This window comes from Necator americanus, chromosome V (genome assembly GCF_031761385.1).
Source record: "Necator americanus strain Aroian chromosome V, whole genome shotgun sequence".
Lineage (NCBI taxonomy): Eukaryota > Metazoa > Nematoda > Chromadorea > Rhabditida > Ancylostomatidae > Necator > Necator americanus.
Window position 1 is genome coordinate 32,388,846 of NC_087375.1, and position 13,588 is coordinate 32,402,433.

Below are 13,588 nucleotides of genomic sequence, written 5' to 3' on the forward strand. Positions count from 1 at the left end.
TATTTTCAGACACTTTTTTCTCTTCAATTTTCTAAAAATCTGTCCTCTTCTCTCATTTATATTTATATTTCACTCATATTTACAGCCGTAAATTTATTTTCATTCACATGTACTGCCGTAAATTAATAAATATTTTCTGGAAATTGATTTGATTTTTTTTTGATTTCATCTACGTGGGGTGATAAAAGATGGATTGGAAACGAGAAATATTGAAGATGAAGTGAAGTGGTGTGTGGAGGAGTGGAAGATCGAGATTGAAAGCAACGACCAAGAATTTTCAGGATGTGTGTCCCTGGAAAAAGTAATTTTACACGTAATTTTTAACACATCCAATTCGTAAATAAAAATAAACATTAGGAAAAAGACTGAAAAATGTTATTGTAGAGAAACTTCATTAGAATTGAATTTATTTTCTTCTTCCAATCCTGCTTACATAATTCGCTTCCCAACTTCTAAAATTTGAACAGTTTTCCTTTATTTCGGAAATAATAATCACTACTAAGAAAACGACTAGAAGCTATCGCAGAAAAATTTCATCACAAATAAATTTATCTTCTTTTTCTCCCAATCCAAGTTTTATAATTCCGTTTTCCTGGAATGGTGTTGGAGGCGTGCAAAATCGAAGCTGATAGGAAAAATTAAAATTTTTTAGAGTATATGTAAATAAATTAATCCCGAACGAAATTCGAACCGTTTTGGTTTGGAAATAAAAATCACCATTAAAAAAATGAGTGAAAGCTGTGGTGTAGGAAAAAAATTGAAATTATCTTCTTTTTTTTAATCCAAATTACATAATTCCCTTTCCTTGCAGTGGTGTGTGGAGGCGTGCAAAATGGAAATTAAAAGAAAAGATCAAACATTTTTAGGATATATGTCTCATTAAAAAGTAATTCTATACAACATTTGGAAATTGAAGCGCTTACGACTGAAAGCTATTGTGAAAATTTATCGCAATGATATTTATATATTCCTTTTAATTACCAAATTATCCAAATGACATAATTCTCTTTGAAGTTTCTTGAATTTAGACAGTTTTTCTTTGGATTTTTTTTTTCGGAAATAAAAATCACTGCTAAGAAAACGACTGGGAGCACATGTGGAAAAATTTTCATCGTGACAAAGTTTATCGTCTTCTCCTTTTGATTCAAATTACTTAATTCCCTTTCCATGTCGCTTAAAAAAATCCTATCACGACAAAAAAAAACATGCTGCTCCTGATGTTTCCCCGGATGTTTGCATGTGTAGTGGTGGTGACATTTCCGATCGTTGCAGGACGACGACACCAACGGATCGGGGAATGAGCGCGAGCGCATGCATTTTCGAATACTATTGCCCGACTTCTTCACTTGCCGCTGTTCTGAAGATCCAGCACATCATTTACGGAGATGCGCTCAGTTGTGGCTTTAATTTTTCTGATTCTCATCCACGTTACTCACACCGGAGAACCGATTTTTGTAAAAAGTGAGCTTTTTTCAGGAAATAATTTCAGCCTTCTATCTGTATGAAAATTTATACAAATTATTTAAATTATAACATATGTACATTATAATATTCAAAGCACAAAGGTTTAATTCAATATTCCTCCTTAAAATTAATAATGGCTATTAATTTTTAATTCAACATCTACAACTCTTAAAGTTTTACTCAAACCAGTTCAAGGATCAAAATTTGCAGCACATTTCCTGCTCAGAAATTTTCGACAATTTCTAAGATATAACAAAAAAAATAACTTTTTAACAAGAAAAAAATGAAAGACCCAAAAAGTTAAAAAAAACGTTTTGTTCTTATTTTTATTGAGTAGAGTACTATGCGTCTGAGGATTCTTGTAGGATTTTTGAGAAATGAAAACTATTGAGCTTTATTTAAGACTTTTATATATACTGAGGAGTAAATATTATTCCCAGATTCAGATCCTGAAGATCGCTGTAAGGAAACCGTGGATCCAGGTCCTTGTCAATATTATCAGGTAAGCTTCTTTTTTTTCTGTTGTCACTGATTGTCCACTATGACCTAAGCTACGTATAAATAAAAAAAATTAAAAAATATAAAAATATAAAAACGAAGAAAAGAAAGAACAGAAAACAGAGCAGTTTTTTTTCTTAATTTATATAAAATTTTGTTTAGGAGAGGCTCCTTGTACAACTGTTGTAGATGTTGGATTCCAATGTACTGTAAAATTCTGATAACGAGAAATTCTTGACTGTTTTTCAATGTTATATTATTATTATTATTATTATTATTATTATTATTATTGTTATTATTATTATTATTACTATTATTATTATTACATTATACATTGTAAATTATGAAAAGACAAAAAAAAATTAGGTCTGATTTGTTTGTACGGATTTGAGTACGAAGCGTATCTCGCTGGTATTAAGGCATTACATGCAAAAATTATATAATAAAGAAAATATGCTAAAGAAAAGTATGTACTCAGGTGGCTTCACTTATGTTCATCCGGGTGACCGCTACGCGTCTCAGATTAGCGTGGAACAGAGTGCGGGAAGAGTGCAGGAGGAGGAAATGTTTGTGTTGTAGCGCATGCGTCGTAGTCGCTCAGATGGGCATAAGTACCTATGGTCGATCCTGCATAGATTACAAGCTAAATTCCCATGCCAATTCATAATTTTCCCCTCACATTCGTCTTCGATACCCGTGAAAAATCAATATATATTCCAATATACATGCACTTCCCTACCATATTTCAGGATCAGCCGCCCTCAAGTATTCCACCTTCTCTTCAGCTTTTTTTTCGTGTCACATGACACAAGATCTCATGCATTTTAAAAGAAAGTAGGAGGACAGGAAAAAAGTTGAATGAGTGACGAAAGGTGATGACGAATTGAGGTATTCAAAAAGACACACACGCATATGGGGTCGTACGGTATTCATTTTGGGGAAAAATGAATGACGCTAGGCAAGAGAAAACTGGAAATTTTTCCAATTTTTTCACAGTAAAATGAATATTCTGGACTTATAGGTCATAGAAATTTTGTAGATAATTTGATAGTTTGATAATTTGACAGATAATTAAATTGACAGAAAATTGAAAGATAGACAGATAATTTGACAGATAGACAGATAATTTGAACAACTTCTATCGAATAAATCAAATGTAGATTACTGTAATAGCTGTTACTGTACTACTATTACATACTATTACTGTAGAGCTACATATAATTTGATGGAATTTTGATTTTCGAAATTCCCATCGAATCGATTTCTTCGAAGGTCGAGTTAAAGGGCTTGATCGATAGTCAGATCGATAAAGTGATGCGGTCGGGATATCCCCATAAAACGTAGGATTAGCTGTGTAGAATACGAGTACGAGCGTATTTACGCTCAATTTTTCCCTGTTGTCGCGGGAAACAGCATGGGAAACGGCATTAGTGTTCGAATGCTCCTACAAGACACCTTATAACGGCACCACCGCATACTTTTCGCGCCACTTTTCTCAGCAGCCTTTTATTGGTTTTACATGTATAGGGCATCGGAGAAGCATCATTAAACATCGACTGCTCGCCCGCGTACGCTGCGCGCGCATTGAGATGACGCGTTGTAACTTGCATCGTAGGAAAAATCGAACTCCAAGCCATTTTCCACGCCGTTTTTTTCAGGACGATTAGGAAGAATTCAGGGTGAACACTATTATATTCGCTATAATCTACGTCTCGTACCTAATCTTTTCGTGATAGGATCCCCTTGTCGTCAATTTCTTGGTATGCTGATTTCAGTCAAGAGGTTCATTACAAATTAGTCGTTTAAAAATTTAAAAAAAATTGGAAACAAAGTCAATAAGTAAGAGAAAAATAGTAAAAATAAATAAAATAAAATTTATTCATTATAATAGTGTAATTGTATATATAATTCATATTAAAATAATAATATGAATAAACTAATAATAAAAACAGACAAATAACATAGTAATAAACAACATAATAATAAAATACGATCAATAATTCTAGAAAACTAACCAATGCCGGCAGTATGTAGCTTCTGTCCTTCCAGAACTTTCTTGATGCTCATTTTCTAGTATGGCGCCCTCGTTGCGTTGCTCATTGAATTAATCAGCACCATTTTCCAGACAAAATGGTTCTGGGACGAAGTGGACGAGTCCTGCAAAGAATTCCATTACGGTGGTTGTATGGGAAATAAGAACAGGTTCAATACGAAACATGAATGCCTAAAGATGTGTCGCTACAAGTTGTTCAATCCCGTGGCGGTACCAGGTGAGCGATTATAGTTGGCGACGAATTCTCTTGCTCGAGCAGCGACGATGCGCTGTGAAGACAAAAAAAGTGCGTGGCAAGCAGAGGAGGATGCGTTGCGGCAAGCGTCGCGGTCGGCGGGAAGAAAGAGTTTGCCGGTGACTGTACGTGGGGCACGTGAACCATGCGTGGAGCGATCTTCACGCAAGCAGTCACCTCGTAGTTGACGTCGTATGGAAGAAGACGTACGAGGCATCCTTCATCTCCTACTACTCTCACGAGAAAGGCGTTCCCAACTAAACTGTTGCCGCCAGAAATTTTGTCTGCGGCCTTACTGTCTTTTATCTTTTCTAAAATTTTAATCTTTAATCTTTTATCTCTTATCTCACCTTACTACATCCTGAGAGTAACGAACTTACCGGGAACCGCTTCAAAAAATTCCAGATACGTAGGCGTTAGCTACTTACAACACATCCTTGGGACCGTTAGCATCTCACAAAAAACTGAGAGTTGCAATTTGAACTTGAACATTTTAAGGAACAAAAAAACCACAGGAACTACAAGAATGACATAATTGGGGGTAATTAAGAGTTCTGGATAATTGAGAGTTTTGCTCGCCTCGCCAACTAATTTCAGTATGGGAATCTCACTGGCTCCACACGTGTTTTCCAGCAATGACACCGGCCATCCCACGATAATCTTCCAATAACCGTACTTATGGCTGTTTTGATCGGTTTTGGAGATATTTCCGTGAACGGGCACAAAATTTCTGGTTATGAGGGGATCAGACAGCTTATTTGCCCCTGCTTTATTCATTTTTATTTATTATTATTTTTATATCTTATTATTTATATATTTTATATCATTTTATATTATTTTATTTTTATTTATTTAATTTATTCCAGACCTTTGCCTCCTTGAACCAGATCCGGGATACTGTAATGATGAACGTAAAGGACAATGGTGGTTTTATTTTAATTCGGACGCTGGTGTTTGTGAAAAGGTTAGCGGATCCATGATTTCCAAACATTGCTGGGCCTTTATGGAATAAGAATTCCTGACTATTCACCTTTAGTTCTTCTTCTACGGTTGTGGCGGTAACGACAACAAATTCTACAGTCTTCATATGTGCAATAAAGTATGCGGTGAGCGACTTTCACCACAAATCGGTTAGTGGGACCTTCTTTCTTCTTCTGTTAGAAATTACTCGAAATTTCTTTGTGAATCCTACGTTCCAAGCATTTTAAGCCTGTGAACATTGTGATCTACGAACATCGTTCTGTAAATCGCACAGTAAATTCAATTACACTTGCGAATGTCGGATCGGTTACGAGAAAAATCAATACGGAGAGTGTATAGGTAGTTTCCTATTGCGTTAAGGAAGCTTACACCTTATCTGACGGCTACAGTATTCTCTTCAGATATTGACGAATGTCGTGGATATAAAGCGGCTTGCGACAGAAACGCATGGTGCAGTAACACTGTAGGATCGTATAATTGCGAATGTATGGCCTCGTATAGAGGTGACGGGAAGCATTGCACGTATGTTGGTTTGGGTAAGTATTATTACTGGTAATATTATAGTATTAATATAGGCTGATAAAATTGTAAATTTTATTTTTCTGCTTAGCTTTTTTTTCTGGGACATTTTAGTGCTGTTAGCGCTTTTTCGTTACGCGTGTGTGGGTCAATAAATTGGAAGAAATTTCCAATCAGGACCACCAGGCTTCACTGTTTACGATTATTCTCTTGGAAAAAACGGTAGTATAAATATATATTAAATTATTATATTAATATTACAATTATTTCTACCAATCGTTCTATAATATTACTACATTAAATGGCTACAATAGATGTATACAAGTACATTCCAATGGGTCCCTTCCCACTTTTCGGACAATCAGTGGTAATGATGCGCACGCACGCGTTGCGGTCGCCCAAGTGAACATAAGTACCACCCATGCGTTTACTTTTGAGTGTACGAGCGACGCTGCATAATGCATGATATTATTAATAATTGATTCTGGTTAGAATTTTTAGGATAAAATCAACTATAATTTTGAAGCTTGGAATTTAGAAATTTACAAAAAAAAGTTATTTATAAATAGAACCATCAGATAATTATTAGGTTATTAATTGATTGGAAACGGATTTCTTGAAGTTTGAAATAATCAAAAAATAGCACAGGAATGAGGAAAATATTCTATTAAGATTCTGTCTAATTTGGAGAAAAAATAGTGAAACTTCGAACAACTCACGGCACTCTTTGAACTCTTTAATCCATGATGTTTTTGAACATCCTTCGAATTTCTGAATCTAGCACTTCCACGATTTACTCGTTACTCGTTTCCTGGCAACTCGTTTTTACCCCCAAGGAGACATCGAGACGTTCGGACAAAACCAAAACGTGCTGAAAAAGTAGTAAAGTGCAACACATCATACATTATAAATAGTACACTGGTGAATTTTTTGAAATGACAAGTGAATTCATCCGAGATGTTTCCGGAAAAAATTGAAAGAAGTGCTTTTTTTCGCAACGTGCTTACATATTTACGCGCTGAAGTCTGCATCCCCATTAGTAGATTTGTGACCACGATTGATCGTGTGATCTACCGGTGAATCACGCTTCAAAATAATTCACTATGAATGCACATTTCCATAAATTACACAATTATGATTCGCAAGGAAAAATATTCAAAAATTATAAAAATATAAAATACATAAAACAAATAAACATAAAAATAAATAAATAATAGAATAAGTAACAGCAAAAAAAGTAGTGAATAATGCATAAAGTCTATATTACTGTACCTCCACTGAAAAAAGAGCACCAGTCCCTTGCCTCGGCCACAAGAGTGAAATTGTGCGCTCACGTTAAAGTCTCGAGATCTATGGGGACATTTTTGACCTACAGGTCGATCCTCGTTGGATTGCAAGGATTGTTCACCGGATGCGACTTGCGAAAATGGAATATGTCAATGTAAGGAAGGCTTTGAAGGCGATGGATTTAATTGTACAGGTTCGGCGTTTTTTTTCCGGCTCTTTTCTTTTCCATTCGAATATAAATATATATGCACATAAATATAAAATCAAAGCAAATTAATTTTAATTGTTCCTTTACATTCAGAAATATTTATAAAATTAAATACAATAATTTATTTTGCAGATGTGAATGAATGCCTTCGATCACCGTACGTATGCGATAAAAATGCTGAATGCATGAATCGTGAAGGTTCTTTCATCTGCTCATGTTTATCCGGATACGCTGGGAACGGATACAATTGTACACAAACAAAAAGTACGACCTAATTATTAGCGGGCATAAAATAGATGATTTGGAATGAGGAAAAGAGGAAAAAAGAAGATAAAAGAATGAAAAAATTAATAGCTGCTATTTTGTCTCCGATCAATCGTAGATCACTTACACGAAAACATATGGATCGAATATAGAAGATCAAATAAAAAAGCTCGTTCGTGTTTTTACATATTTTTTTATTCCAACAACCGATTTTTTCATTTTGTGTGTGTTCATCTATCATTCATCTTACAAGTATTTCCATACATTTTTACTCTGATAATTTTGTTTTTTGTTTGATTTTTGTTCGTTTCTTTATTTTTTTGCAAGTAAATTTATTCGTTTCTGTTCAGATGCATGCCTGGATAAATTTGATCGTGGATATCAGGAGACATGTGGTGGGGAAAATTGGCGACAACACTTTTTCCTGGATCATCAGTCGAAAACGTGAGTTTTTTGGTGCGAAAAATAGTTGTTGACCTCCAGCGATTTTCTAGATCAATCCCTGTTCACGTTAGTAAACAACGTCTGCCAAATAAAAATGACTGGCACAGAAAGAAGGGAGAAAAAACAGTTAGAGAAAAGAGTTTTGAAAAAAATTTGATTTAAAAATTGAAGAGAACTTAATGATCAAATTTTAGAAACAACCATTAAGTTAAATGCTTACTATTTCTACTCTTTCTCAATACTTTCGAAAATATTGAATAAAATTTCGTAAAATTTGAGAAGTAGGCTACAACGATATTCTTGTGGTTAAAATTAGAAAAAAATTAAATTTATAGTGTTTTTTTCTTCTATATAGCTGTCAAGCATTCTGGTACGATGGTTGCAAAGGACGTTCACGAAATATTTTCTCCGATTATGAGACTTGTGCGCAAATGTGCGAGGAGACAAGCATTCTCACAAGAGCTGGTAGGTCAAATGAGATTTTCTCCCTCCAGATTCAATTGTTTTTTCTCAATGTTCTCCTTGGCAATGTCCGGAAGAAAAAAAAAGAAAAACTATGAACATCTATGTATGGATGTTTGGGTCATTTATCAGGTAAACATCTCAATACACGATCGATTCGGTTGAAGTCGAAGAGGTTTTTGTTCATTCTCTTTTTGTTACAGTAACTTCTGTTGTACACTACCGTATCCCGAGGATTTATTGAATACTCGAATAAGAAGATTGAGCTAAATCACAAAAATCTGCACAAGCGTTGTAAAAACGACGGTGTGTTCATGGAGACGTCCCATTGATTTTTTTCTCTAAAATTCCTCAAACGATGATTTTTTTTAGCAGCAAGAAAAATACTACCAGATAGTTGTCGACGAGCTGTGTTCTGAAAACATGCTACCTATCAAAATTAGTTTTAAAAAACGCTATATGGCAGCAAAAAACCAAAAACAACAATTTTTCTAATTTTTCTAGCATTTTCCACGTTTTCCATGGAACATTAAAAGACTGGCATCTCACACAATTCTTTCAGTCGTAATGCTGTTTGAAATAAATATAAATAATAATATAATAATAAATGCTTGAAATATAAAATAATCCTGTAATTTTTTAAAATTTATCTGTCGCTCAACAAAAAATATGTAGTGACCTATTAATATTCCCTTATTTTTGGATGATTTAATTTCTTTTATTATTTATTTATTTATTTATTTGATCATTTCTGAAGTCTAGATTTAGTGTGGATGTAAGTTCTAAGAAGAAAAGTAAAGTCAACTGCAAATGTAAATGGTTTTTTCCTGCTGTATAGCATTTTTGTAATTAAATATTAATAAAGAGCATGTGTTCAGAAGCAGCTCGATGAGAAGTTTCCGGTAGTAAATCTCTTTTTTCAAATGATTATAATTTAAGAAAAAAAAAGCGGCGGTGTGTGTCAGTGATATTTGCAGAAATACATATATGCCGTCGTTTATACTTAAGTCTGTACGCGACAGTATTGTACTCTCGGCTCAGTGGCAAACGACGGGGACCTCGTTCTCGAAACCGATCCACCCCCGTCGAACCGTATCCACGATGTTGTCTCGAAAAGTGGAAGTTTATTTGCATGTGGAGGAGGCTTCCTTAAATCACATGGGATTCAAGGAATAATGATCCGTCAAAGCTGTCATGTCAATCGTTATGTTAGAGCGTTTTTTTGTTAGGAGACCTATTATTTGTATAAAAAGTTAGAAATGCCATGATTTGCTTATGACATTAAGAGTTAGTCCAGCGGAAAGAACTTCTCGCGCAGTCCTGGGTCCTAGCGGATTTATCCAGAAATTTATTCAGATTATACTTTTTCGAATTATCATTTCCATTTTTTATTCTCTACTAATTTGTTGGTGACGAAAGTTTTGAGTGGGTGGTCGGACGACGACGGCGGAGGACCACCCACCACCCCGGTGTGCTTCACTCTGACATCGTTTGCGAGATGTTTAGTCGTCATTATTGACGCAACCTCGTCGACGTCGAAGTTGTTATCGAAGCGGCGCGACGCCTTCCCCCAACGGCGGAGCGTTGCCGCCATCGCCGCTGCGGCAGCAAAGTTTTTGCGTTCTTAGGCCCGGCCCGCCACCACCGAAAGCCCCGGCTGGTCGACCTCGATGGCGGATTTCTCGAGGGATTGGCCCTCCCACAACGCATGGAGAGAGGACGAATCAATGCACGAAAGGCGGCTGAATGCTGTGTTGTTGTATATCTGCGTCAGCATCACGCCTCGGCCACATTCTCGACCCTAAGTATGAGATGTTGTCACCGGTTCAGTGCCCAGCAACCACCTCATCAACCAGCGCCAGTACCGCAACAACACTCGTACCATCACGAAGAAGTATATGTCGACTAAAAAACGCATCACGGAGCTGCTCAGCGAAAAATAAACTTCGTGATAGCGCCAGCTATTCAACACGAAGTTATTCTATGAAGAAATCTATCTACACAAACGGGTCCAATATAATTTATTCCTTACTGTGGTCAGCTACGGCGATTCTACAAATCCTATTCACCGCTCTACCGCTTGATTTTCGAATAATCTACCTACTCACACATATCTCGATGATTTTCTCTCGTTCAGAGGTTTGCTGGGACAAATTCGACATGAACTATAGGAATCAATGCCTTAATGGTGAGTTCTGTTTTTTCTTTCCACGAATTTATTGGGCTATACTCGTTCTAAGGACTAAAAAAATCTCTTTTTATTTTTTAAGGCCTTGCATTTTAAAAATTTCAGGAAGTCAATAAGGATAGAGAGTGATTTTCTTGGTTAGGGCATTTAGTTTAGACAGAAAATTTTTTCTTCCCATATTTCACCAAAATAATAGAAGAGTGATTAGTACTAATAGATTAAAATTAAGTACTATAGGAATCAATGCCTTAATGGTGAGTTCTGTTTTTTCTTTCCACGAATTTATTAATACTAACTATTAATTATTAGTATTAATAAATCTTTTCTTATGTGCTTCATGGCTGTTTCGGACGTGACGTCAATTTATTTCACTTTTTATTTTCTGGATAGTTTTCCTCCCATTTTCTTGTAATCCCAGAGCATGGCCTCCGGCAGATATTAGAACCAGATTTTGTCACCATTAGGAAAATGTCATTCATGGTGGATAAAAACTCAGAAAATCCCGTATGAAAGACATTTTCCTAATGGTGCCCAGCCGTGGGGAAACGATAATTGTGTTAGATGTGCTCTTTGGCAGGGCATAATCACGTCGAGAACAAGCTGATTGCGATGTCGCATGCTATTGCTGAAGCAGACGACCGGAATACACTTTTTTCGGTGTTCTGATTCCGGAATGTTCAGCCAGCCCGGATGTCCGGAACTCAACGAACGACCAGCGCAATCAGTGAACGCACAAAATCAGTACATAGCCGGCAGTTGATTTGAACCAAATTAAAAAAAAAGTAGAAATTTACAAAATAAATCGGTTAGGAATCACTTAAATAGTTCTACCTAATACTTAGGAACTCTTAAATAAGTACATTTAGGTTTTATCAATAAAAGTTACGTATATCTTTCAACTCCCAGCTGCTTCTACAGTCATTATGTGCACAGTTATGTTGTAGAGAAAAACATCAACATAATTACCGAATTTTTTTCCCTACGAAGTTCCCTACGAATAATTTTGCTAATTTCCTACGAAGTTAACATCACGTTCTCCGCCCAATTACTTCAAAACGTAACGTAAAAAAACGTAACGTAACGTAATGGAGCACTGCTTATATCTGCACTGATACCTACTGTTTCTTTTTTCCTGAAATTTCCCCACTCAGGTATTGATGATCCTGAGATCCTGAGACATTCCATTAGGTCCTCGGAAAAAAATCCCTAAAAACGAAGAGAAAAACTTTCAGCGATTTGATGATTTTTAGATCTAATCGATAGAATCGCGTTTGTCCACACATATTTACTATGATTTCTTGTTTCCTTCACTAATAGATCAATTTGTGGCGATCAATAATATTTTATCGTAAACTGTAGCTATAATTTTTTGCGTACCTGGAAGCGCAGTAAAAGAAAATAGAAGAAACAACAAGGACTTGTATATTCTAAAATACATTAGTGTTATTTTTTTAAGGTTCAAGTAAATTATTCAATTATTAGAAAATCGTAGCTGTAACTAGCTCTAATTTCCTTAATTATTTAATTTATTAAATTTAGTGCACAAAAACATCCAAGTGAAAAATATTTTTAGATATTAATTCTTTTTCTTTTCCTTGAAACTGTTGGTAGGTCATGTTTGAGGGATTTTGAAAGAGGTAAAATCACTGCTTCTCGCTTTCTCTTCGAAATTTTCGATCCTTCACGCCCTATAGTTCAGAAACTGATAAATAATAAAAATTAATAAAAAATAAAAATAAAATAATAAATAAATACTGACTGATAAATAATATCGTAATCCCTTGCGACAAAAAATTTCTTAGCTCCTCTTATTAACCTATAACCTGTTCCATGTTAATAAGAATCAGCACATAAATCGTTCAATTAACGTTTTTAACGTTCAAAACGGAGTAAAATCACCGGATTCGTTTCCAGCGAGAACGCCGCAGGATATTCCGCGTGGGAGCTTTCTCATCACGGATTTGTTGTTCTCGGAAGGGTCGTTAAAAAAGAAAAACTGGCCCGTTAAGAGCTCTAGCCCGAACCACGTACGTGAATGGATTCGGCATTCGCGCGATTTGTCAATGGAGTCAGCCGCGCAACGCGGTTATTATTAGCGAGAGCTTAAGGGAATTTTAGCGACGACTGGATTGTTACTGGATTGTTTACTTTGTAGTAGTAATAAAAAAGTTATATTAATACACTAATAATATTATTTTACGAAAAAGGAACGAATTTTACAACCAATCCTAACTTTATGGAAATATTAAATAAATAATACAAGAAGAAATAATATATAAGATATAATATGTAAGAAATATAGAATAATATATAATATATAAGAAATATAGAATAATATATAATATATAAGAAGAATATAAAGAAATAGCGATGATGGATCAAAGTGGTAAAATATAGTAGTAAAATGTACTGGTGTTGTTGTTTACTTTATAATAAAAAAGTAGTAAGTAGTATAAAGTACTAAAAAGTAGTATAACAAAAAAGCATAGTAATTAAAAAATATTATTTCATTAATATAGTAATTATAATATCAACGAATTCTATGGTAATATAATTAATTAAAAAATAGCATCATAATTAAAGTGGAGTTGTGTGAAGCTTAAAATAAAAATTGAATTAAAATTTTAATTATAATTGTATTAATTAAAACATTAATTCCTAATAATGAATAATAGCAAAATTTAATAGTAAAATTTATTTCGTTTTTTTTTAGCAGAAGATAAAGATTGTAAATTTCTGAAGTTCTGAAATTTCTGTGGATTTTCGAAAATTTCTTTTATTGCATTTTTCAAAAAAAAAATCTCATAAAATGATTTTGTCATAAATTTCATGAAAATCGAAAAATGCAAATCGAAAAATTCATGCAATATTTGCTTGACATGACAATTATTACATGATTGTACTGCGTTGTCACCGCGTAAAAATGCTCTCAGAAAGTGTACTGTAGAGTACAGTATAGTAATAATAATAGTATAATAATATATT

General features: G+C 34.6%; 1 protein-coding gene across 2 annotated transcripts in view; it reads left to right on the plus strand.

Annotated features, from left to right (window-relative positions):
- Positions 1–3,979: 3,979 nt before the first annotated feature.
- The window catches only part of RB195_015889 (uncharacterized protein), a gene marked incomplete at both ends in the record, with an annotated part of 16,521 nt that continues 6,912 nt past the window's right edge, over positions 3,980–13,588 (plus strand). Inside the window, 11 exons of one of the 2 annotated variants that reach the window (XM_064206812.1) lie at positions 3,980–3,988; positions 4,088–4,232; positions 5,117–5,214; positions 5,287–5,380; positions 5,460–5,570; positions 5,633–5,767; positions 7,126–7,230; positions 7,378–7,509; positions 7,860–7,953; positions 8,309–8,418; positions 10,553–10,603. In XM_064206812.1, the coding sequence (XP_064062693.1) occupies positions 3,980–3,988; positions 4,088–4,232; positions 5,117–5,214; positions 5,287–5,380; positions 5,460–5,570; positions 5,633–5,767; positions 7,126–7,230; positions 7,378–7,509; positions 7,860–7,953; positions 8,309–8,418; positions 10,553–10,603 (1,084 nt within the window). Of the gene's footprint in view, positions 3,989–4,087; positions 4,233–5,116; positions 5,215–5,286; positions 5,381–5,459; positions 5,571–5,632; positions 5,768–7,125; positions 7,231–7,377; positions 7,510–7,859; positions 7,954–8,308; positions 8,419–10,552; positions 10,604–13,588 lie in introns of those variants that run through there. The other variant, XM_064206813.1, reaches the window with a different exon arrangement.